This window comes from Chamaea fasciata, unplaced genomic scaffold (genome assembly GCF_029207755.1).
Source record: "Chamaea fasciata isolate MVZ Bird 193981 ecotype frontalis unplaced genomic scaffold, bChaFas1.0.hap1 SCAF_20, whole genome shotgun sequence".
In the NCBI taxonomy this organism is placed as follows: domain Eukaryota; kingdom Metazoa; phylum Chordata; class Aves; order Passeriformes; family Sylviidae; genus Chamaea; species Chamaea fasciata.
Window position 1 is genome coordinate 7,609,448 of NW_027094105.1, and position 23,793 is coordinate 7,633,240.

The following is a 23,793-nucleotide window of genomic DNA, read 5'->3' on the forward strand; positions in this document are numbered from 1 at the left end:
ACAGCTCCTTGGACAGAAAAGTCCCAACAGTGGGGGAAATTTTGGGACTGTTGGGGGCCCTTTGGGGTTCTGTGGCTTTAAAAGCTGCAGCCCTGAAGCTCCTCAGGGGTTTGGGAGCAAAGAGATTTCATATGGTGCCAGTAAGAAAAGGGCCTTTCTGAGCTCCCAAGGGGTTATTGCTCTGTGTTTCCACTGGTGTGACCCCCAGACACTGAGCCAAAGGCTCTTTAGCATCCCCCAAACTTCTGTGTGCACCCCAAGTGCTGCTGCATCACTCCCTCAGCAGCAGGGAGTTCCTGAGAGCTTTGCAAACACCACCCCAAGTCTGCAGATTCAGGGGCAAAAAACCCCCAAAAAACAACAACAAAAAAAAAGCCTTTGAAACCCATGTCAAAGTAGTTTATTTCTTTTAATTTTTTTTCTTTTTTGACTTTTTCCCTCCCCAAATCTGAGATTCCCAAAGTCCTGTACAACAGATCACCAGATGAGGGTCAGTGAAAGCCAACCGTTCGCTGGATTTCCAAGCTACAAGGGAAAGAAATGAGGAGAAAAAGGGGGGAAGGAAGGCTGGCAGGAGAAATCACGAAAAAAGGGGAAGAGAAGGGCTCAAGGCATGGAGACAAAGCCCAGTGAGAACTGTACATGGGAGCAGGGTCTGAGTGGCTGCACCCCTCAGGAGCAGAGGGATTGTGCTGGACCACAGGGACCGAGCCCGGGATATTAAACACGTACGAAACCAACCCCAGCCCTCCCCACCCCAAACACAATCCCCCCCCAGAAAGTTGAAGACACTCATTTGCAAAGACTGACTTGTACTTCAAAAGGTTTCCTGTGGAATGAAAAGCCCTCGTGGTTCGAAGTAAAATACCCAGCTGGGCTGCAAACAGTGTCCATGAGCCCAGGGGGCTGGAGCCACGGCTGCTGCTTCCCAGAACACCTTTAAAAAGGAAAAATCCCCCTGGAGCACAGCGCTGTGGCCATCAGAGTCTCTGTGCAGCCAGTCCATCCTCGCCAGCCATCCCCAGGTGATGCTTTTTAACCTGAATAATGCCCAGTCCAGGAGAAACAGGGTGTTCTGTCACATGGAGTGTGGTGAGGTCGGAGGGGAGGAACGGAGACATCCAGGAGAAACCGGAGCAGGAGTCCCCTCAGTGCTGCCATTCCTCTCTGAAATCTCTGAGTAAGCCCGAGGGCTCCTTTGCAGCACACACACTTGGGGGCCAGCTCTGTGCCTGCTGCTCTGCCAGGGCTGTCCCTGCTGGATCCAGCGTGGGACAGAGCTGGGGCCACAGCCAGGCTGCCCAGCCATGGCAAATGGCTCCATGGAAAATGCAAACTGGAGGTTTGGACTGAATTGAAAAGTGTTTTGACACTATCCCGGATGAGGGGAAAGCGTCTTTTTTTCTTTTATTTTTGTTTATAAAACCCCCTCCCAAACAAATGAATGTAGGTAAAAATGTGCATGCAAGGGGTGGGCACCCACACGGTGGCCCCTGTGCCACGGAGCCCTGGGTCAGAAGTTGTATATGGCATTCCTTGGATGCTGATTATCCAGAGGGATGTCCCTCCATCCCAAAGAGTGCTGTGTGTTCTTTCTGTGGCCGAGTAATGCGGAGGGTTTGCACCCCCAGCCCAGCTCCGTCAGGGGGTCCATGAGGCCACTCTGGGGGGCTCCAGATGGCTCCAGCCACCATCCTAACCCTGAGGGGATTGTGCCTGGCGCCCGGGAATTAACGCCCGGCTGGAGGAGCGGGCTGGGCTGGGAATGGCGCAGGGCTGTGCTCACCCACACCCACAGACACTGCCGTGGCTGCCGCAGCGAGCAGCACGGCACAGGCTGGCGGAAGGGTGGGCAGTGACAGCCTTGCTTTGCTAGAGGACATTTTGGGGTGTGAGTGCACCCTGGGGCCCCCAGGTCACGCCAGCAGCCGCTGCTGACCCGCAGCACGAGCCATTTTCAGCCACCCGTGGGCCCCAGCGTTCACTCATCATCCCCCAGCTGACGAGGGGCAACTCCTCCGTAGAAAAGGGTGCTCAATATCAAAATCCTCTTTATAAAAGAAAAAAAAAAAAAAAACAAGCAATGCAGCGCTGGCAAACCTCCCGTTCCAGCTGCACCCCCTTTGGGGGTTGCTCCACTCCCCCTTTATACCACCAGCCTGCAGAAATACATTCACTTCATTTTTTTTCTTTTTTTTTCCCCCCTCTCTTTTTCAAAACTCCTCCACCAATTCCAACCAGTCCTCCCCGCTGTCCGGAGCCCCGCGGAGGGACGAGGGGACGCTCGGGGCTGGGCGGGCAGGCGGCACCTCACACATCGGTGCTGATGCTGCGGCTGCGGGAGAACGCTTCCCGCATGGCCGAGAGCCGGTTGGGGTTGAGCGCCTGCAGGTTGGACACGGGCAGCGCCAGATCCTCCTGGCTCACCGTCTTGTAGCTCACCCGGTCCCCCCCGTTGTGCAGGTCCTCGGGGGGCTCCTGCAGGAAGAAGGTGGGGGGCTCCTGCAGGAAGGCGGGGGGTTCTTGGAGGAAAGAAGTGGGGGAGTCTTGGAGGAAAGAGGTGGCGGGCTCTTGGAGGAAAGAAGTGGGGGTCTCCTGCAGGAAGGAGGTTTGGGGCTCGTAGGGAGCGCAGCTGGGGCAGCTGGGCCGGCTCTGGGCCGGTTTTTTGGCGAAGGGGGATGAGGAGTAGAGGGAGGGGCCGTTGGTCAGCACTACGTTGCGGTTGCAGTGCAGCGGAGGGATGTGCGAGTGCACGGCGAAGTCGGGCTCCTCCTCGTCCTCCTCGGATTCATCCTTCTTGCAGCAGTAGTACTGAAACGGGAGGGGCTCAGCTGGCACCCCCAAAGCTCGCACCCCACCAGCGCTCCCCGCTGCCGCACCCCCCGGGCCTTACCTGGAGCCTACAGTAGCAGAGGACGGCGATGATACAGAGTAAAATGACAGTCGCTAATATTCCACCTGTGATGACCACGGTCCCGGCTGTCATCCGCCCTCTTCTCCATTAACAGCCTGCAAAAGGGAGTGCACGGCCTGAGGGGATGGGCTGCGGCGCCCCAAACTCTCTGCTTCCCCCCCTTTTGAGGTGGGCTAAAAACCAGGAGGGCTCCGAAGAACAGAATCAGGTCAGAGCCCTGGACTGGGCACCTGTGGAAAGTCACCAGGGAGTCTCCATCCCCTCAAAAATGCAGGTGGCAAGGGTTAAAAAAAACCTTCATGGAGTGGGTGAGAGGTTGAGTGAGAAGCAGCTCTGGGGTCACATCTGTCTGTCCTGCCCTCAGGAGGGGGAGCCAAGGGAAATAACACCAGGCACCAAGGACACTCTCCCGGCTCCTACCTGGCAGCAGAAATCTTCAGTGATGGGAAAAGGAGCCTTGCAATAAGGATTTCTGATCTGCACTCGTTTTCCTCCGAGCCTATAATCCATTTTCCCCAGGAAAACAATGTGGTATTTTAATTTGGAATAACCGGAGCTGCTGAGCGAGCCTTTAAGGACTGCCGGAGCGGGGTGCTGCTCTTCCTGAGAGTGGAATCCTCCACTTCACCACAGCCAAGCCGCAGCGTCAGGGGGCTGTGGGGCACCTCAGGATGATATTTGGCAGCCCCAGGTGAGCTGTGCCTGGGAGAGGGGGCATCACAGAAATGCTGTGGCTCAGCTTGGCCATTGTGGTTGGGTTTTAGAGTACCACCAGCACCCTTCTCTCTGGAATGCCCCTGGGGAGCTGGCACAGCACTGGGAGCAGCAGAAGGTCCCTGTCCCTGTCTGTCCCTGTCCCTGCTGGGCTCACCCAGAGGGCAGATGTGTATCATGCACAGCACAACCCCTGTAACACCAGCACGGGCCTTGCTTTCAGCATCCTTCCCTTAAACGCTCATGGGAGGCCTCGAATTCTTCTCCAGCCCAAGGTAAGACACAGCTTTTGCCCCAGGAAGGATGCTGGGGAGCCGTGGTACCTGCCTGCTCACAGCTGCCAGCAGCTCCGAGACAGTGGCACTAAAACTGGCACAAATAAAGCTCCGGCAACATTTCAGTTGGGGCTGGGAACAGGAGGAGCGACAGAAATTCAGGGAGAAAATCATACCCTGACCACCTACTCTACAAGTGCTTTAACAAAGCTGGCTCCCAGCTCGGGCTATCGGGTTAAACCAAAAACCAGCCACCCCAGCCCCAAATTACTTCAGCACCCGAGGAAAAGCAACGGTGTCTGTCAGGGATTTAACCCGCTGCCAAAGAAAACAAACCCGTGCCGTATTTTCAGGCACTTAATGTCCTGCTAAAGTTGGGTGAGTGCTGAATGGATAAAGCAGCGTCACGTTTTATGTTGCTGCCGAGCGGCTCGGGAGAAGGGAATAAGGGAATTTATCCCGGCGGCTCCGCGGCTTCTCACACCGCGCGGCCCCGGGCCAAGAGCCGGGCCAAACCCTGCCCTCATTCCTCGGGGGAAAACGCTCCGAGGGGGCTCAGGGGGAGCGGCACAGCCGTGGGAAGGGTTTGAAGCCATGCATTCGTGATTTAGAAACTCTGGCTGCCGTTTGAAGAGGGATGGAGGCGCCTGGCTGGACCAGGTGCCGGCTGGAAATGCCCATCCCTGTGCGCTTTGCTGCTCCCATCTGCAATCCCCACGCTGCCCCGGAGCCGAGGGCACGGGGTGCAGGGTTGGGACACAGGGTTGGGCTCGGGGGGTGGCCACTCAGCCCTGCAGGCTCTCGGGGATGGGCGCTGCACCCATCACGGAGCATCAGCATCTCCCTGCCGGCAGGAGATGGGAGGTGGCAGGCACAGCTCTGCCAGGGAGGGCTCTCCGCCTTTCCCACCCATTAATTAAAGCCCCGGGGCACAAGCCAGGGTTGCACTGAGCCGATTTCCATGGTTCCCGTCCAGCCGAGCCCAGCCAGACGTGGCATCGCAGCCACTGCTCCCTCCGGAGCCGGACCATTTGCATTTCTCCCTTTTCCCCTCCCCAAACATACTTCTCTGATTAAAGCCGCATACCTGGAAGCTTTAAACCCTCCAGCGTGCAAAGGGGGGAGGAAAGCAGAGCATGCGGAGGCCCATAAGCTGAACAATTCCTGTCTAGACCTCCTTTTTACATTTGTTCCTAATTTCACGCTCCACAGGCTCCCAGATTCATATATTTAGCAATAAATATCCTGGTAAAAGGAAGTGCTTTGCAGCTCCGCTGTGGTCTCGGAGAAGGTATGTGGGTCTGAGGAGCGCAGGCACGGGAGAATCAGTCCCGGGAGACCTCGGCTCCTCCCTCCGACGTTTAGGAGCCCTCCAGCTACCAAGGATGTCTGGACCCACCCAAATTCAGCCCCCAGCGCATCATCCATCCCTGCCAGACAGCAGGAAGGGGCTGCAGGGGGATATAACTCCACACAGGCTGTCGGCCCCCAGCCCAGCAGCCCTTTGCTGTGGTCCCCAGTGCTATAGGGTGACAGGGGATGGTGGCCCTGGGGTCACTGGGACCACGCAGGGCTGGATGCAAGACTTCTTCTTCCTCAGAGTGAAAAGGACAGGTTTGTGCTGCTACAAACCAAAACCATCTCACGATTGCCAGGTGCAAATCCTGCAGGAGCTGCTTGGTTTTAGACACAACCCTGTGCCACCTGCCTGCCACGGCTGAGGATGTGGGTTTTGAGGCTGAGCTGTTCGCTAAAGGCCGGGTCTGCCTCAGCCTCTGCTCCTGTCTTCCCTTGGGCACTGCCATGAGGAGCCGCCCGAGCCCAACCCAGGGGCTGGGGGAAGCTTCTCATGAACAACAGAGAAGGGCTGGGACGAGAAATCTTCCTCTTTCCACCTCCCCAGCATCTTGAGGACGGCCCCTGGACCACCGCGGGTGCCCGGGGCGGGGAGAGAGGCTGCTCACAGCTGCGCCTGGCTCCGTGCAGCCTCTCGGGAGGGCTGCGTGGGAGGAAAGGCTTCCCAGCAGCTGGGGGGGGGGGGCTGAGCTCAGCCCAGCCCAAGGCTCCAGCAAATACCCGGCTCTGAAAAGCTCAGCTCCAGGTCCAGAGGGTTGATGTGGACTGGCCTGATCCTGCCCGCTGAAGCTGGGGGAGAAGGAGACCTGGGGATGGAGACGGAGACTGCTCCAAGGCTCCTCTAAGCACCCAGTTAAACTTCTAGGGCTCGCAGGTATTAAGAATAATCTTCTGGACCATTAAATAAATGAGACTTTCAGCTGTCCCATCCCACCCCAACTCCCATCTGCAGGGCAATGAAGTCAATCCAAAGAGTTTTGCCCCAGCTGGAAGCGCTGCCATGGCAAGTGGTTAAGGAAAGGGAACGTTGGTCCTGCTGAAGCTGTGCCTGCACAAGGAGATTGTGTCTTACTTGCAAAGAAAGAGCTGAATGCCCAAACGTGTCCCTCTGTACTGCTGCTGCATCCCCCAGCAGCCCTGGGAGCTTCTTCCCCTGCAGCCAGAGGCAGCACAGCCCTCTATCCAACACGAAATGTGGGAATTATTCACGTGTCTCCAGGAGCTGGGGATTCAGACAGAACAGCCAGGCTGGGCACAAAATGCCACCTGGCAGCACAGACACAGAGACTGATCCCAGCCGGTGCCCAGCACTGGAGCAGGCAGGAGCTGAGACCTCACCCCGGGATAAACACAGGCAGCAACACCCCCTGCTCCAGGGACACTCAGCTCAAACCCCGGCCTGAGACCCTGCCCCTCGTTCAGTTCGTGCAAGGGAGAGGGGCTCAGCTCGCCCCACACTTCCAAACAGCCGAGACGGAGAAAAGAAAGGAGAAAAAAAGGAAAACACCCATCCCACCCTCGGCAGGGAGCAGGGGGAGGCCAGAGCTGTGTCCTGAAGTGACACCACCCTGCCTGTCTTGGCTCTGCTCTGCACGAAGCACATCCCTGGCTGCTCTCTGTGCTTGGACAAGTTGTCTCTGCACCGAGTGCTGCCGTGCGTGGGTGTCCTGCAGCACCCGGGAAGGGCCCCCGAGGGGGGACAGAGCCTGGCACAGCCCCCAGGCTGACCCTCATCCGGCTCCCTGGGTCACTCCAGGCCAAAGACACAAGGGACAGACCTCAACAGGGGGATGATGAGGTCGGGGAGGTTGAAGCTCTGCGTGGAAAATGGGTGTTTGAGCAGCTGTGTGGGGGCAGCACGAGTCTGAGCCTGTGTGCTGCAGGGACAGGAGCTCCTGCAGGTCTTGCCCTGGGTGGGCAGCGCAGCCACTTCCCAGCTCATCCATGTGCCACCAGTCCTGAGGCTGACACTGCCCATCAGGCCCAGCCTCAGAAGGAAGAAAAAGAGCTCAGGGATGCTTCCTGATCATCAAAAGATGCCAGGGAAACGGGAGAGCGTGTGAGTGATGCTGGCTGTCCAAGATGCCACTGGGCCTTGCTGCTTTCTGTCCCCGAGTCGGCTGCACACAGCATTCAGGACCTTGAAGCAGAATAACAAGAAATCCCACTGTAATAAGCTGCCCAGGGCAGAGCAGACTGGATCTGAGCCCTTGATGCTGTAAAGTTCAGGATAAGCCTGGCTTAGACTCCTCTCTTGGCACCCTGGAGCTCCCTAAGCGCCACAGCTGTGCCCAAAGGCAAACACCAGAGAGCTTGGGTGTGAAGGAAAGCCACTGCCACTGGCCTGGGAGGTGGGAAAGCAGCAAAAAAACCAGGAGCCAGCACCAGTTTGGTGGCAAATCCGGCCTTCCTCGTGCATTTCCCCCAGTTCCTGTAATCCTACCCAGTCAATGAATAAGAGCTGGGCTCTGGGAACGGCCGGGCAAGGTGCCAGCAGGAGACTTTGCCTGGCCCGAGCCAGCGGACAGGGCAGCTGCCAGAAACACAGGCAGGAACGTGGCTTCCCATATGGAAAACACTTCAACCAGAGGGCCTGCAGCAGTCCCACAGTGCTCCCTGTCCCCTCCTGATGCAGCATTCCTGGCCTGGGGGCTGTGTTCCTGCTGGGATTTAAGCAGCCGGGGTGTGGGTGGGCTGGGGAAGGGCATGAGGGCCTGGTCACTGCAGACCCCTGGCTTTGACAAGGCCACCTGAGCACTCCTCAGCACAAGGGGACACATCTCATCGTTCCATGCTTGCCCATCCCAGCAGCAGTGCTGTCCCCGTGGGAAACCCCTTCTCCAGACACTCCGTGCTCCAAAGGGCTTTTGAATATTTTACAAGCGGAGGGCGCTTCTCTCTCTGTTGTGCCCTGCTGGGAGAGTGCTGCTCACAAATTCCCAGGCTCATCCACTGCACTCCTGGGTGTTGGAGGTGGCTCAGAGATCCCAGCGGTCCCATATTCCCCCCTGCATCCATCAGGACTGTGCTCATCCCATCCCTGCTCAGACAGCGCCCTTGGCAGAGCAGCTCCTGCGCTCAGGAGGGGCTTTCCCTCCCCTGAAAGGCACCACTGTTGATGGTCCCCGGAATAAGAAGGAATTTTATCAGCCTGTGGCACATCAGGGAGGGCTCCACCAGCTGGGAGATGCCTGTACCACTGTCATGGGCTTTTGACAGCAAAAAGAACAGAGAACAAAACATCCCACATCCACCTGTCCCCTTCTGGCGGCCTTAGAGCCTTTGCCTGACTTAAAGCAAACTACAGAGGCCACTGTCACTGGTACAGGGGAAACCCACAGCTCAGACTGCTGTGAGTCCCCCACCAACCCCTCCCCAAGCCCTCCTGCAGCTGGGACGGCCTTTGATACTTCAGCTCCCACTGATGTCCAGAGCAGAAACCACACATTGGCAAGGAAAATCACCCCCAGTGCCTGATCGATTATTTATCAGCCAGGACAGCGCTGGAATAGTGCTCAGCTCTGCAGAACAGGGTCCCAGCCAGCCCCAGGCTTGGGCAGGGCTCAGGGGACGCCTGGGAATAGCTGAGGGCAGGACAACACCGTGGCCAGGAAAGGTTTTAGTGCCCTGACAGTGAGAGCCAAGGCTGGAGGGACATCAGGATCACACAGATGAGCTCTGGGCTGATTCAGGGATGTATCCCCCATGTCTGCATCATTCAGAACCCACAGTAAACTCCTCCAGAGGGAAGGAGGGACCTGGGACTGCTCCTCTCCTTTCTGCCCATTCTCAGCTCAGCCCTTTGCAGCCAGAAAATCCCCCCCAGTGCCCCCAGAGCAGGGCTGGGGTGGGAAATGGGTCACACTGAGCTGCTCCTTCTGTCTCCTATTATAATTCAATATAGCCCCATAAAATAATGGCACTACAGCTCATTAACCCTCCCGAATTTTATAATGAAAAGTGTTTTGTTAAATATCATGTGTCAGTCCAACAACTCCTTGTTGTATAAGCTTTTTCCAAATACCAAGGACACGTTGTATATGCACCTCTGCAGGCGTCCCTGTCACAGAACTGTATTTTGGGTCAGAGGTTAAAGGTCATCAGGTGTGACCCCCCCACAACCTGCCAGGCTGGATTCCTGTGTGACAGCAGCTCACTGACAACAAAACCCAGCAGAGGAAGCTCAGGCTATTCCAGGGAAATCCTACATCAAGACCCACTTCAAACTGTGGGGTTTCCTGAAGCTCTAAAAAAGCAAAAGTTCACGGCAGAATCAGGGATCCTCTCCCGCCAGCTTTTAAAGCAGAGATGAGCTCTCAGTGTGAGTTTCCAGCACACTTAAGAAGGTTTCCCTGGATCCAGGGGTTGCCCATCCCAGGGAATGTGTGCTCTGCAGTAATGAGGCACTAATGGCATTTAGCACAAGCAAATCACGCCTCACAGAAATAATATTTGCACAGCTCATCAAAGCGCTGGGAAGGCTTACTAAGCACAATGCCAGGCAGGGATTTCAATGGCTGCAGATGCTCCACGGGGAGAGGCTGAGCTGCTGGGGAGGGATTGAGGGGGAATGGCTGAATCACCTGGATGCTGCCCTTGGGAATGTCCCCTGCAGGGGCCATCCCAAAGGTGCTGCTGTCCTCATCCCAAGGTGACTGGGGAAGGTGACTGTGGACACTTCAGCATGGGTGGAGTGCCCACCCTGCTCTGCCCCTCTGAAAATGAGCAGCCACGTCCTGAAAGAATCCCTAGGGGTGTTGGTGACATTGAGAGAGATGCTGGTGACATTGAGAGAGATGCTGGTGATAATGGCAGGGGTGCTGGAGACATCCAGAGGGATGCCAGTGAGCCACCCACCTGCACACCAAGTCTACATTGCCATCAGTCCAGGACAGGTGAATCCAAAAACCAGGCCCAAGGAGCTGGTGCAGCAGCAATGGACTCGCCCCCAGGTGATTCCACAACCAGCCAGGCTCTGTCTTGATTTCAGACCTGCTGTCCAACCACTCCAGAGGGTTTTACCCTCCCCAGTGCCACCTTTCACTGCCCAAACAATCCCACTCTGCTTGAGCACCAGGAATTATTTCCATATTATCCATCAGTTGGGAAGCAGGCCATAATCCCAAACACACATAAGCAGTCTGAACTTCTTAAAAAAAAAAAAAAAAAAAGATAAAAGAAAGATGTGCTGTCTTTGCACCCTGCATCATTGAATCACCTCTTGAGATATTAAACCTTAGAGAGAGCAGGTTTGGACATCAGCAGACTGAGATAAGGTGCTGCAATCACAGCTGAGCTGGAAAAAGGTCAGGGAATGGGGAGCACCCACTGCCCAGCCCGGGGTCTTCTCCCAGTTTTGCAGGCTGGAAACGTTCCTTGGTCAAGCTGAAAAGCTCATGGAGAGCCAAATATGAACCTTACTCCTGATGAGGACTTTTTCCTGCTGCATTCACCGAGCAGGGAGTGCTCCCTCCCCACCGTCTCACAGCAGAGCTCACTGCAGTCCCCTGGAAAGGCACAGTCAGAGAGATCAAAAAGCCTTAATTGTCAGAAAATGCTGCTGAACGGCTGCACCAAAAGTGGGAAAAAAGGAATTTGTTCTTCTGAAAGAGCGACTCTTTCCAGAATTGCTCCATTCACAGGGATTTTGAAAGCTCCACACACTGAACATCCGAAGCTGCTGCTCCAGGAGCTCCGTGGGAGCTGGTGTCTGACACCAACAGCTCACTCCAACATTCCTGCTGTCCCATCTCCCAGGAAATGCCTCGAGAACGGGGTTTCGTGGCTCAGACAGCCCTGCTGGGCCACGAGGATGGGAAAACACTCACACAGCGTCACCGGGGGAGCTCTGAGCTGATGACAGCCCTAGCTGGGAGCTGGAGCTGCCTCCTGCCCCCCGGGGATGGGATCAGCACTGCCAGCCACAAGGACCCTGGGAACAAGGATTTACAGGCCAGGGACACTGCACAGAGGGACAGCAAGGTCCTGGTCCCCTCTGATGGCCACCCAGAGCTGCAGGAGCAGCAGCTCTCCCTGCGACTCCTGCCAGTGGCTGCTTAATTCCTGGGATTTGTAGCTGTGGACATGCCATGGCAGAATGGAGAACCGCCGGAGAATCATTCCCATGGGAAATCATGGGCTGAGGCACCTCTGCTGCCATCCAGGCCTCTGCTAACAGAAGCCCTGCACGCTTCAGAGCTCGTGTTTGCTCCTTCTGGCTTCTGCTCCAGGCAGGTCCAAAGCCACAGAGAGCCCTGCCGGGCCACACTGTGCCAGCAGCCTGCCCCAGCTGCACCTTCAGGCTCCCTGCACGGCTGGGATACAGCCCTGCCTCAGCCCAGGACCTCTGGCTCTGCCAGGGGAAGTGTTGCTACTCCAACACCCATTTTCCAGACAGGGAACTTGGTCACGGCTCTGCTTTTGCAGTCGCGTTGCCTGAAGCCCGTCAAATCCCAGCCCGTTTCCAGATGAGGTGACTTCCACCTGGCCAGGAACTGGGTGAGCAGCGAGCTGGGAGCAGCTCCGTGCTCCAGGCAGCCCTACAGCAGTGTTTGGGGAGGATGAGCCCCACGGCTGACCCCAGAGATGTCCCAGGAGGGGAAGGAGCCATTGATCCGCAGCTGCTGCTGAGCCATCGATCAGGCTGGGGAGGAAGGGCACAGTGAACAGTGGTAGTAAGCAGGAAACACAACAGCTCTGCATTTCCAGGGGGTGTGAGCACGGCTCTCCCTGGGATGGGAAGATCCTCAGCAGATTAAAGCCTTTGTGAGCTTCCCCATCCTGCTCAGGAGTCCAGCCTGGGATCCAGGGAGCTCTTTTAGAATAAAATACAGCAACCTGAGAGCTCCAGGGACACCCACCCACACATGGACAACCTCTGTCCCTGCCCGCCCCTGCCAGCTGTGGGTGGGTGTCTGGTGACATCTCCATCAGCATCACACTGTTCCCCCCAGCTGCCCTATCCTCTGGCTTTCCATACAACCCACTTTTTTCTCTCCTCAGTCCCCCTCCTCTACCCTGGGGACACAGACTTGGGTTCGTGCTTCCAGCTCCTGCTGCTGCTGTGACACCAGGGGACTCCCCGGGTGCTGCAGGCAGCCCTGCCTGGGATCTCCAAACAGACACACGTTGCTGCTCTCGAGAAAAAAAAAAAAAAATCCCACCAGAAAAAAGGGGTTGGGAGTTTCCATAGCTACAGCTTTACATCGCTCCGGCTCAAGCCCTGTAATGAGGCACAGGCAGAGTGTTTTTTCCCACTCCAGCCCAGCAAGGCAGCGTGGTGCATGAATAAAGAAGAGGAGAAGAGAGGGGGAGCTCAGGGATCTCGGAAATAACACATAAATGTTGAGGACCGGGCTTTGGCACACGTTCCCTGCCCTGGGGCTGGGGCAGGGCATGAGCTGCACCTGGGCTGGGGAGGGAAGGAGCCCCTCACCCGTCACACGGTGAGTGAGATGAATCTTCAGGCTGCTTGATGTGGGCAGAGGCCAAAAGCTGCTGCATTTAAATTCCTGTCTGCCTGGTGCTCCCGGGGCTGGACCTCAGGGACTCAGGGAGCTGCTGCAAGCAGGGAAGTGCAGAGTTTTAGCCCTGCTGCTAGGGCTGAGACACTGCCCACAGCACCTGGGACAGGGGACCTGCCTGGCTTCCCCTCCGCGTCCTTTGCTCAATGTAATGTCACCCCCTTAGGGCTGCTGTCAGCACTGTCACACAAAAGTGATCACAGAGTCACAGAATTCCAGGCTGGGTTGGGTTGGAGTGACCTTAAATTTCACCTCGTTCCACCCCCTCCCATGGGGGGAACACCTTTCACTGTCCCAGGTTGCTGCAAGCCCCGTCCAACCTCCCCTTGGACACTTCCAGGGGTCATGAACAAGAGGGAGTTGGGCTTCCTCATTGTTTGCACCCTGGAGTTTCTCTACAGGCAGTAAAATCTCCTTATGTTATCCTCTTTAATAAGGATTTATCATTGCTGCATCAGGGAATTAATACAGACCGTCTGAGAGGGTAATTTTCAGATTCTTGGCAACTCACCATGAACCAGTTCCAGTAAATTTTCCCTCTTTTCCTCACCTTAATTTTGTTACAGCTTTTCCTGGGAGATGAGAGAGGAAAGGGTTTAACTCAGAGAAAAAAAAAAAAAAAACAAACCACCAAACCCAAGACAACAATCCCACAACAACAAAATCATAAGTGGAAGAGCAGAAAAGATAAAGGAACTCACACAGCTCAGCTGAAAACCCTCATTAGGAGAATAAAGAAACAGAGAAAAAAAAAACCCTTCACACAAATTGCTCTGCTCAAGCCCACGTGGGCTGGGAACTGCCAGGATCAAATGTTGGAAATATTGACTGTTCCCAGGGACAGCATCTTCCCCAGAGCAGAACACGTGTGGGGGATCTTCTTGCCTCTCGTCAGCACGGGGACGACACCAGCCCTGCCTTTGAAATGTCTCCTTGAGAGCGAGGCAATGGCTCCTGATCCTCCCCTGCCACCTCCTTGCCGTGCCCAGCAGCCAGAGAAATGCTGCAACAGGCACCAAAACGTGGGAAACTGAGGCAGGTGAGGTGGGAAGGATGGATGTGATCAAAAGCTGCTGCTCAGTGCTGGCGCCTCCTGAGCAGGCTGCAGCTGGAAAACCTGGAACAGAGACTGGACAGAGCTAAGAGAATGAAGTAGAAATTTATTGGAAGGCCTTTAAGGACACACCTTGGACAGGACAAGAGCCTGGCCAGGGCTACACCCAAGGTGGACCCAAAATGGTCACAAAATGGAAAAACGGTCACGAGGTCTCACACTTTGATAAGTTTTGGTCCATTTGCATATTGGGGTTTAATTGTCCAATTTACAGCTTCAGGTTATGAACTCCCATCCTTCTTGTTTCCTCTCTTCAGCCACCCTTGTTTGTGCCTTTGGGCCTGAAAACCTGTAACCATTGTCCTTCCTCCAGCAGGAAAAGGATTTGTTTAATCTCCCCGCTCTGTGAAGAGCTGAGTGACACTGAATGTGAGGCTCAGAACTACACACCTGGGCATCACAGAATCTGAAAAACCATGAAAGCTAAAAATTCAGGCAGCACCTTTCCTGCTTAAATGGTGCCTGACTGGCAGCACCTCAAAGGACCAGAAAATGCCAGGGGTCTCCTCACAGAAAGCCAACCCTCAGACCAGTGCTCTGATTCCCACCCTGAGCCTGTCTGAAGGCATCCACAGCAGCCAGGAGGGCTCAGGGCCCTGAATCCCCCAGGGATGAGCCCACAGAAATGCTTCCATCAATCCTGGAAAGCAGGAGGAGGCTCACACAGCAGCCCCAAATCCCAGCTGGATTTCAGCTCTCTTCCCTGGCACCGTGTGTTCACTTCGCCTGAACACGGTTGTTGGAACTCCTTGGGAAGCAGGAATGTTCTGCTGTAAACCAGCAGAGTTTATGTGCTGGACTGGGAGCCCAGAACCAAATTAGCACAACTGCTGGTTTTCTGAGCTGAACTGGGATGGACTGGGAGCCCAGAACCAAATTAGCACAACTGCTGGTTTTCTGAGCTGAACTGGGATGGACTGGGAGCCCAGAACCAAATTAGCAAAACCTTCACTGAACCGACGCGGAATTTCTGAGCTCTCCAGGCACCGCCTCCCCCATGGAGCCCCTCATTACCATCCTGCCTCAATGGAAACCAGACACAGAGCTGGAGTTTGAGTCTTACAAAACCCAGAGCTGTAAAAATGTGAGCATCTTCCCTGCCCAGTGCCTGGGAGTGCCCCTTGGCATGGAAGAGCCCCCCAAAACGTGCCATGGAGCTGTTCCTGTGGGCGATACCCCTTTGGAAAGTTCAACACACCAGAAATCTCCTCTGGGAATCAGGAATACATTCACTGCTGTCCCAAACCACTGGCCTGGTTAAAAAAAACCTTCCAGCCTGGCTGCCACTGCTCCTGGACTTGACAGAGGAGAGAACAGAGAGTGTGGGAGCCCAGGAATTTCTGCTGGGAGCCCAGGATGCTTCAGTGCTGGTCCTGGATGGTTTAATTGGGATTATCCTGGAATTGCACAAGCCTCTGATATTTGGGTTATGAGGTGATGTTAACAGCCCAATCAAACAAAGCTCTTTTCATTTCAGGTCCTGGCAAACCTGTATTAATTTGGGGGAATCTCCTCTTTTCGAGCAAAACTCCAGCAGCAGCCTGTGCCAGTTTTATGCGTCCCCAGGGCTGAGCAACTCTAATCCTCTGCAGCCAACGGTTCTGCCACAGCCCAGCAACCTGCACACTTTATATTTACTACCAATCAAGTCAGACAGTGTTTTAAAGACTAACCCTTTGCCTGCCAATGTGAACATTCAACAATATGCAGTATTTATAACAGTGCCCAGAAACCAGGTAAGATCAGTGCTTGTTTTCTCGGAAATCGCTCTCACTGTTTTGTGTTTTCTGTAACCTGCGTTGTTTTCTTTGAAAATACAACATAAACAAAGATGTGGTGCCAGAAACACAAAGGAAAATAAGTGCAACTAAGAAAAATTCCACTTTCTGTGGGCTGAATCTGCTCCCACGAGCTTCTGTGAGAATCAGGAATAACTCTCGAGAAAACAGCAAAGCTGAAGTGCTGCAAATCAGAAAAAAATAAATCATCTGGAACTGTCTAATGTTGGTTGTGCTTGTCTTTATCTCAGGGGGCTGGGCCTGCCCGTGGGGTGTCACATCCAGTGCTGGTCACAGGGGATCACAGGACCCCAGAATCCCAGACTGGTCTGGGTTGGGAGGGACCTTAAAGCCCCTCTCAGTCCATCCCCTGCCATGGGCAGGGACACCTTCCACCATCCCAGGGTGTTCCATGCCCCGTCCAAACTGGCCTTGGAGACATCCAGGGGCAGCCACAGCTTCTCTGGGCAGCCACAGGTGCCCACCAGGCCTCCTCTGCAAAGAGCAGAGACCTGAGAGCTCCTGCCTGAGCTCAGTGATGCCAGTGCTGGAGACCTGAGCTGGCCTCGGAATCCCAGCCTGCTTTGGCTGGGAAGGGACCTTTAAAGGCCACCAAGTCCATCCCCCAGCCAGGAGCACATTCCCTGCTCTGGGTGCGCCTGAACTCTGCCACAGTCACTCAGAAAATGGCTTTGGTGACGGCTGGATCAGAGACACCACCTGGAGGGCCCAGAGAAGCACCTTTCAAGCATTTTAAGGCATTTGGATGTGGAAGTGGGGCTGGCTCTGCTCTCCTGGCAGAGCTGCAGCCACAGGCAGGGGCAGCTCCGTGCCTCTCGCTGTTTGCACAAGGAGAAAGTCACACAAGAAACCCGTGGGACAGCAGTAAATTCGAATTATTACCCCAGTTGCTCCTTTGTGCAACACAACAATAAACCCACTAAATTTTCCCGACAACAAACGCAAATCAGCGCTCATTATCCCTCCCCTCCCAACTCCACTCCCACTCTCTCAGCAGAGCTGTTTTCCCCCAGATCCCACCGCTAATCTTTCCAGGGCTTAACTTCCCAGCAGGCAACAGCAATCAGGCCGAGACACCTCCTTCCACTTCCCTGCATCCCCGCAAATCCCTGCTCGCACTCGCGGAGAAGATGGGGAGAGATCCCCGACAAGCGAGGCCGTGCATCTCCTCAGCCACCCTCCCACAGCCGGGACACCTCCGCGCTGTAATTCCCCCCCCAAGAAAAAGCTTGGAGTGCCACAAAATGCCTCCTGTTTTCCCTCTGTGACTCGGTTTTCCTCTGTCGCTCCTGTGAAGCCGCTGCTCTGGGTGGAAAAGCGGGAGGCAGGAGGAGCATCGCTGCCTGCAGGGATGATGCGGGAACTCACCAGGGAACAGCCTCCCTGCACACGCTGCCGCCTCGCCGGGAAGGCAGGCAGCAGGTAAAAGGGAGAGTGAATGGCTTGCCAAAAGCTCGGGCACCAAGATCCATGATGGATATCTAAAATCCAAACCCCGCGCAGGGAACGCAGGGAATCCAGATGCAAATCGCACGGCAAAGCCCGAGCAACACCCTCTGCCTAAATCGGGAAGCAGCCGCGGGTTTCCAAGCAGGAGCTCTGTGCCGGGATCGCACCGTCCCTGCCGGTCACCTCGGAAAATACCCCAGCGTTTCCCAGGCAGGAAAAAAAACCAAACCCAAACACCCCAGAGAAGCGAAGGTGGAATATTTGGAAGGGAAATGAGCAAAGCTATCTCTAGGTAAGTTATTTTTCTCGCAGGAAAGCCGTGCCTGTGAGTGATGCTTCAGCAGAGCTGTGATTTTTGCAGCCGCTCCGGGGACTTGTCTGACGCTTGCCTGTGAAATCCCCCTCGCTCCCGGCACGCTCCCGCAGCACCACGGCAAATTCCAGCCCCAACGGAGCCTCTGTATCATCTTTTACAACAAAGTCCACGACATCCCTCTGCTGTGATCACTGCCAGCCTGTGAATCTTGGAACCTCGAGGCATTTTGATCCCGTTCAGCTGAAGTGACCCGAGCTGGGGAGAGGTTGGGGAGGCGAGGAATCCATCCCAAGGCTGAGGTGAACCCCTGAGGGGTTCAAAGCAGCCCCATCATCCAGAAATCTGGGGGTTTCCCTCACCCTGGCAGCCACTTTTCTGGCGTTTATACTGATGGATTTCCCCGCTTTCATCCCAAACACGCCGTGACCACAGAGAGGAGCTGGCTTTGCCTGGAGCCAGCTCTGTGGGGACAAGGCAGTGCTGCACGAGGCCACTCGTGTCCATCGTGGTCCAGCCCTTTCAGGCAGCCCAGGAACGAGGGAAAGCTCTGCACAGGAAATAATGCGACCAACGCAGGGCTTTTCCTCCTGGTTTGCTAAGATGGGAAGGAAGGGGAGGCAATCCCAGCTGTGTGGCCTGCTCACCACCTGCAACTCCCCCAGTGTAATGAGCTTATGAGCTTCTGCAGCTCAGAGCCTGCGATGAGCTCGTACCTAGAGCAAAGCCCAGCGTGGCCTCAGAGCCAGACCTAAAGCTGCTGGTGCCCAGGGCTCTGTCCCCCGCTGAGCAAGATCATCTCTTTTATCCCCTCCCCAGGAGAGGCCAGCCAGCTCAGCCTTGAAAGAGCCCAAGCTGGACTTCAGTAGAATTCAAAGGGAAAAAAAAACCCCAAAACAACCCTTTTTGACCAAAGCCTGTTTTTCAGGCAGTTTCCCATGGTTTATCTCACCACCTAAGGATTTTGTTGTCTTGGAAAGGCAGGATGAAGAGGATGGGCCTGTGGAGCAGGAGGAGGGCAGGGCTGAAGCACCAGGGGGTGAACAGAAGGGGAAAGGGAGGGATGGGCAGCAGGCTGGGTGTGCGGGGTCTGAGCAGCTCCAAACCGGACCTGAGACCCTGCAGCACTGACAAAACCTCACAGCAGCACCAGGTGAGGCACAGGAGAGCTGGAGCCAGCGGGACAGGATGGTGCTGCTGCAGGCAGAGCCCTCTGCTTGGCCCCAGGGCTCCTCCGAGCGCAGTTCACTCACCCCCACCGCCCCTCGGAGAAAAAACCCTGGTGAAACAGGAAGATGTGTGAGCCCACGACATGATTTCCTCTCTGAGGGGCAGGAAATCATCAGTGAGCGTGAATTCTGCCTGCCCCGAGGTTGAGGAGAGCAGCCAGCAGTGGCTCCTGCCAGGAGCAGGGGCAGATGTGCGAGTGACAGTAGAGCCACAGCTCGTCCCTCCCTCCGTGTGAGCAGCATCACCTGGGCCAGGGGAGGGGAGGACAGCTGGCCCTCGGCTCCTGGCAGGAATCCACTTATCCATTTTTTCAATAGAGAGGCTGTTCAGTGCTCTGGGACGTGCTGAATGGAGGCGTGGGCTCCGAGTGGCTCCTGCTGCGGCCCCGCCAGCCCCCTCTCCCTGCAGAGCCTCCCACCTCGGCTCAGGTGCTGCTTTATCCAAGGCTAATGACATTTATTTTCTCCTCAGCGCCTCGGGGAGGGCTCTTTCTCTCGCCCTTCCTGCTGATGTGAATCCTGCTGCCCTGTTGTGCTGATCTGAGACCTTTTATTTGTTGTTGAAGTGCTGGTGAGCTGCCCTGCATCCCCCATCTGTGCCTGCTCTTCCTCCAGCTATTTCCCAGGTTTGATCTCACCAGCACTGAAGTAAAGAGCAAACCCGCTCACATTTTCAGGTTGGATCAAGTCCCTCACCTGGCCAGGACAGGCTGAGTTTACTTTTGGGTCTTTTGGTAAGTTCCCTCTAAAACATCCCTCAGAAAAGGCAATTATCACAGTGCCATTAAAGCTTCCACCACTGCACGGCCAGATAAGTCGCTGGGAGCCTTTTGAAATAACCTTTAAACAATGGATCCTGTCTTGTTTACTGAATGTTTCTGAACTCAACAGTAATGCATCCAGATGTCACGCCTGCCTACCGTAGGCCTAACTATTTCTGGAAACACACCAAAGGCAAGTTGCTTGGATAATGTCAGATATTGTTGCAAAAAGAACATGACAAGTTTCCATCTCCTTGGTAAAAGCTGTGGAGCAGAGAGTTATTTCCCAGGGCAGCAGAGCTGTGTGTACCTTCGACTCAGCCCCGTGTGGGAGCTGCATCCCTCCCTCCTCCAGCTCACGGACAGGTGGGCAATGGCACGTGTTTTCCAGCTTCCAGCTCAGGAAAACATCAGTGTTGCTGTCCAGAGAAGCTCAGCACACTCACAACATCCACACTGGGGTTTTTTGTTGTTGTTGTTTGTTGGGTTTTTTTGGTTTTTTCGTGGCTGTAGGTGGATTTTGTCCTGCAGGAGGGAGATGGGGGAGAAGGAATGGAGAGGGTGAGCAGGGGCTGAGCTGCCCTGGTGACGCCTCAGGACTGTGGGGAGTGAACTGTCAGCTCTGAGCCATCACAGGGGATTGCTCAATGAGCAGGGGAAAACTCTGTCTGAAGTGAGAGGGTGACAGAGCTCGCCAGCTCCTGGCTCATGTCCTGTCTCCACTCCTTGTCCTGCCTCCACTCCTTGTCCTGCCAAGGGGAGCTCACGCTGAGGGACGTGCTGGACCCAACACTGTCCCTGCTGAGGCTCAGCTCCAGAGAGAATTCTGTACTCTTGGACACACAGGATGGGGTAAAATCACCATCATTGTTTTTCTGGCCTAAATCAAGTCCTGTCCCCCCTCTGTGATGCCTCTGACACCTTGGGAACCACATCTCCATGGAGCCTGCTCCTCCTGCTGCTGCCCTGAGCTGCTCTTCATGGGCCAAGGCTGTTATTAACCTTTCCAGGGACAAAGAGGTCCAGGGATATTTCCAAATATTGTTCCGACCTTTAATTTTGTTCTCCAACCTTTCCAGCTGCCCTCTGCCCAGGGCTGCTCGAGCAGGTTCCTGAGGTCCCAGTCCTGTCTGGGCTGTCCCCGGCTGTGAGCTGAATGTGGCTGGAAGGTCTGGAGGGGGTCAGAGTCCATCACCCACCTATCTGTCAGCCCTCTGCCCATCTGCACTGCTGGGATAAAGGCTGTTTGCCCAGGCAAAGGAGGAGCCAACCCTACCCTAAGACATCCCAAGGAGAGAAGGAGAAAACACACACTGACCTGGGAGAAAACGCAATTTAGACGGGGAATGAGCTGCAAGTTCAACCCCAACAGCTGCCACCTCTGCTGCATCCCTTCCCTGCACCTCCTCAATGTCACAAGTTGCATCACCAGCCGTGGCTGCAGGAGCCCTGCCAGCATGCAGCACCTCTTTCCTGGCCGTGTCCTTGTCCATATCCATGACAACACCACAGGCAGGTACGGGAACAGGCCGAGTGACGAGGGACCCAGCCATCCCTGCTCCTTCCACCAGCACTGCGCAGCCAGAGGGAAAAGTCTGAGTCAGGCAAATCCCTTGAAGCTTGGCCAGCTGCAAAACCCCTCCTTGCCCCACGTGCCGGCCGCTGAGGACACGTCCTGACATCCCAAAGATCGGTGGCACAGACTCTGCCAGGCTGTGAGGATGCAGCGAAGCTCTCTGGGCTGCACAGAAATGCCTGAGGGAGCTTTATCTCTTCGAGTCTGGCACGCAGCAAAACTTTTTAAAGATCCTAAAGGGGTGCTGAGGAATAGCTGTATGGTCAGGGGTGTTTTTTAGCTCCAGAATGGGAAATACTTAGAAAGGCTTGGGTCGATAAACCACGGGCAGTGAGTCTGTCTCTTCCCCACTGCTGAACATGTTCTCCTCAGAGAGCAAGACCCCTGAGTCCAACCTTCAGGCTTGGCTCTCGTGTCACCTCCATGAGGGTTTAGGGTCTGCCACAGCTTCAATGGAAAAGGGTCAGGAGATGTGACAGCCAGACCCAAAGCCAGGCTTTGCTGGAAAACAGCGATGACCACAGCGAGGACACAGGCAGGAGCCACAGCCCTGGGGATGTGCAGCAGCTCCTTGTGCCCAGGTAGGCACAGGTATTTCAGAGCTGCCTGTGTTTGTAATCTGTGCCCGCTGGCCAAAAACCAGAAAGGAACAAATGCTGTTTCCTGCCTTCCCCTCAAATCCCCACATCCTTTCTGAACGAGAACCAATGTACTGCGGGGCGATAAATCAACATCAGCAGCTTTGCAGGGGATTTTGTTGAAGTTCTTTATCTCTCCTGAGCACCAGCACCATTCCTTAAGAGGTCCTGTCATCGTTCTGCACAGAAATCCTGACACGCACAGGAAGGAGGTTACACTTCTAATTACAGCTGCACGGTCTTTAAGGTGTTTAAAATCCCTTTTCACCAACTGACAGCCCCTAATGCACCTTTCTGCTCGTTTCAGGCAAGAAGAAAATCAACCACAGAGACTGCAAGCAACCTCCAGTCATTCCCAAGCCGTTGCAGTGGGGCAGGAGCCTCAGCACAGGTGTGGGATAGTTCAGGCACTCACTTCATGCACAATTCATGTCAACCGCTTTCCCTCGCAGCTATAATTTAGATGCTTCCTCAGCGAAGACAAGATGTGATGACTAAAAATCCCATCCTACTGGGTACTTTTGCTCAAATGAAGTCACCCAGGAGCACCATCTGCACTCTAAAAATCGGGATAACCCACCAGGTTCCCTAAAATGACAGCCATACATCACGACAGACTGAAGTGCAGAGTTTTCCCATCTAGGTTTTATGCTGATTTCGCTGCTCGTTTCAGGCTGGAAGACAATCTGTTGAACCTCAAAGTGCCGTCTTCTCTTACCTTGAATTCATTCTGCCAGAAAGCTGTCTACCTTAATGAGTATGAGCACACCCCCACTACCTCCCAAGTTTGGTGATCTGTTATGTCAAATATAAATAATCCTGTCTGAAAGCGGTCGATATGGGGAAATGAAAAGCCATCTTCCCTGGGGGGATTTCTCTCTCCCTCCCACAGCCCCCCTGAGCCCTCAGGCTACCTTTAATGTGCTGAGCAGCATCCATGTGGCTCTGAGAGCAACAGACCTTGATGGCTGCTGGGTTCAGACTGACAAAAACAACCCACAGGTGACTGTGCCGTCACCTTCCTTGCGTTCCGCCCTGGATCCCTCTCCATCACCACTGAGCACGAGCTTCATGGGATGGTTTGCTCCCTAACCCAGGGCTGGGCTGTCCTACAAACTCCTTGGGATGGAGAGGGGGATTCTCATGTCCTTTGGGGCCAGCACGTGAGATGGAAATAAGGTGAATCACGTGGCTCCAGGTGAGATGTCCAGAGAATGAAGAGAGGCCGGTCCCAGTCCCACACTGGGTGCACAGAGGGGACCGAGGTGTCCCTGGGGCAGAGAAGGACACGACCTGCACGCCCGGCAAAGGCATGGGATGGGGGCAACGTTCCCACTCCGTCCCTGAAAGGTGCTTTCATGACATCCCTCACAGGCTTTGGAGCTGAGGATGCTGTAGGATGAGGGAAAACCGAGCCTGGAGCCCCCCAGGATTTTCCATGCGGGTCTGAGGTGGCGGGACTTGCCCGGTGCCTCTGGGCAGACTCTGGGGGAACGGATGCCGGGCAGTTCTCCATGTCCCTCCTCACCCTGTCCCCCCCTCCAAATCCCCTCCCAGCTCCACTCCCGGGGCTCTCCTGTGCCCGCTGCCCTCCTCGCAGGCATCCCCCGGGATTCGGGCTCCGCTGCCGGTTCCCCCGGAGCACCGACCCCGGGCACTTTCGGATGCACCGGGGAGCGGGCGGCGGGGGCGGGAGCGAAGCAAACAGGGGGGAAAAAACACCGCGAGAGACCCCAGCGCTGGGAGAGACGGGGAGAAAGGGCCCGGGCAGAGCCGGGGGGGTCCCGCGGAGCCCCCGCGCCGGTGCCTCCTCCCGCTCCGCTTACCTTCAAACGGGGGAATGGGGCCGGCTCGCTCAGGTGAGGACCGCGTCTCCCGAAGTCTCCCGCTCGTAGAGCATCAATACCAAAATTAAAAAAAAAAAAAAAAATAATATTTAAAAAAAAAATTTAAAAAAATCTTAAAAATGAAATAACGATCAGAAAAAAAATATTAATAAAATTAAAAATAAGCGGCAGAAACGAGGCTGAGGAGGCGGGCGGCAGCGGCGGGCGCGGAGCAGGCAGCCGGCAGCAGCCACCCCTGTCGGCACATGGCCGGGCCGGCGGCTCTGCGGGGGCCGCTCCCGCCTC

General features: G+C 55.3%; 1 protein-coding gene across 1 annotated transcript; it reads right to left on the bottom strand.

Moving 5' to 3' along the window:
* Positions 1–377: 377 nt before the first annotated feature.
* Positions 378–23,754, bottom strand: FAM163B (family with sequence similarity 163 member B). Its single transcript, XM_066201160.1, has 3 exons — positions 23,488–23,754; positions 2,894–3,009; positions 378–2,811 (listed from the first exon to the last, which is right to left on the bottom strand). The coding sequence occupies exons 2-3, from the start codon at positions 2,984–2,986 to the stop codon at positions 2,311–2,313; spliced, it is 594 nt and encodes a 197-aa protein (XP_066057257.1). The 5' UTR covers positions 2,987–3,009; positions 23,488–23,754; the 3' UTR covers positions 378–2,310.
* Positions 23,755–23,793: the final 39 nt, after the last annotated feature.

Bases quoted from the DNA above. Each gene is read 5' to 3' on its own strand.
- FAM163B (XM_066201160.1), bottom strand. From the start codon at position 2,986: ATGACAGCCGGGACCGTGGTCATCACAGGTGGAATATTAGCGACTGTC. The intron at 2,812-2,893 runs GTAAGGCCCGGG...CTCCCGTTTCAG, and splicing joins TCTGCTACTGTAGGCTCCAG to TACTACTGCTGCAAGAAGGA.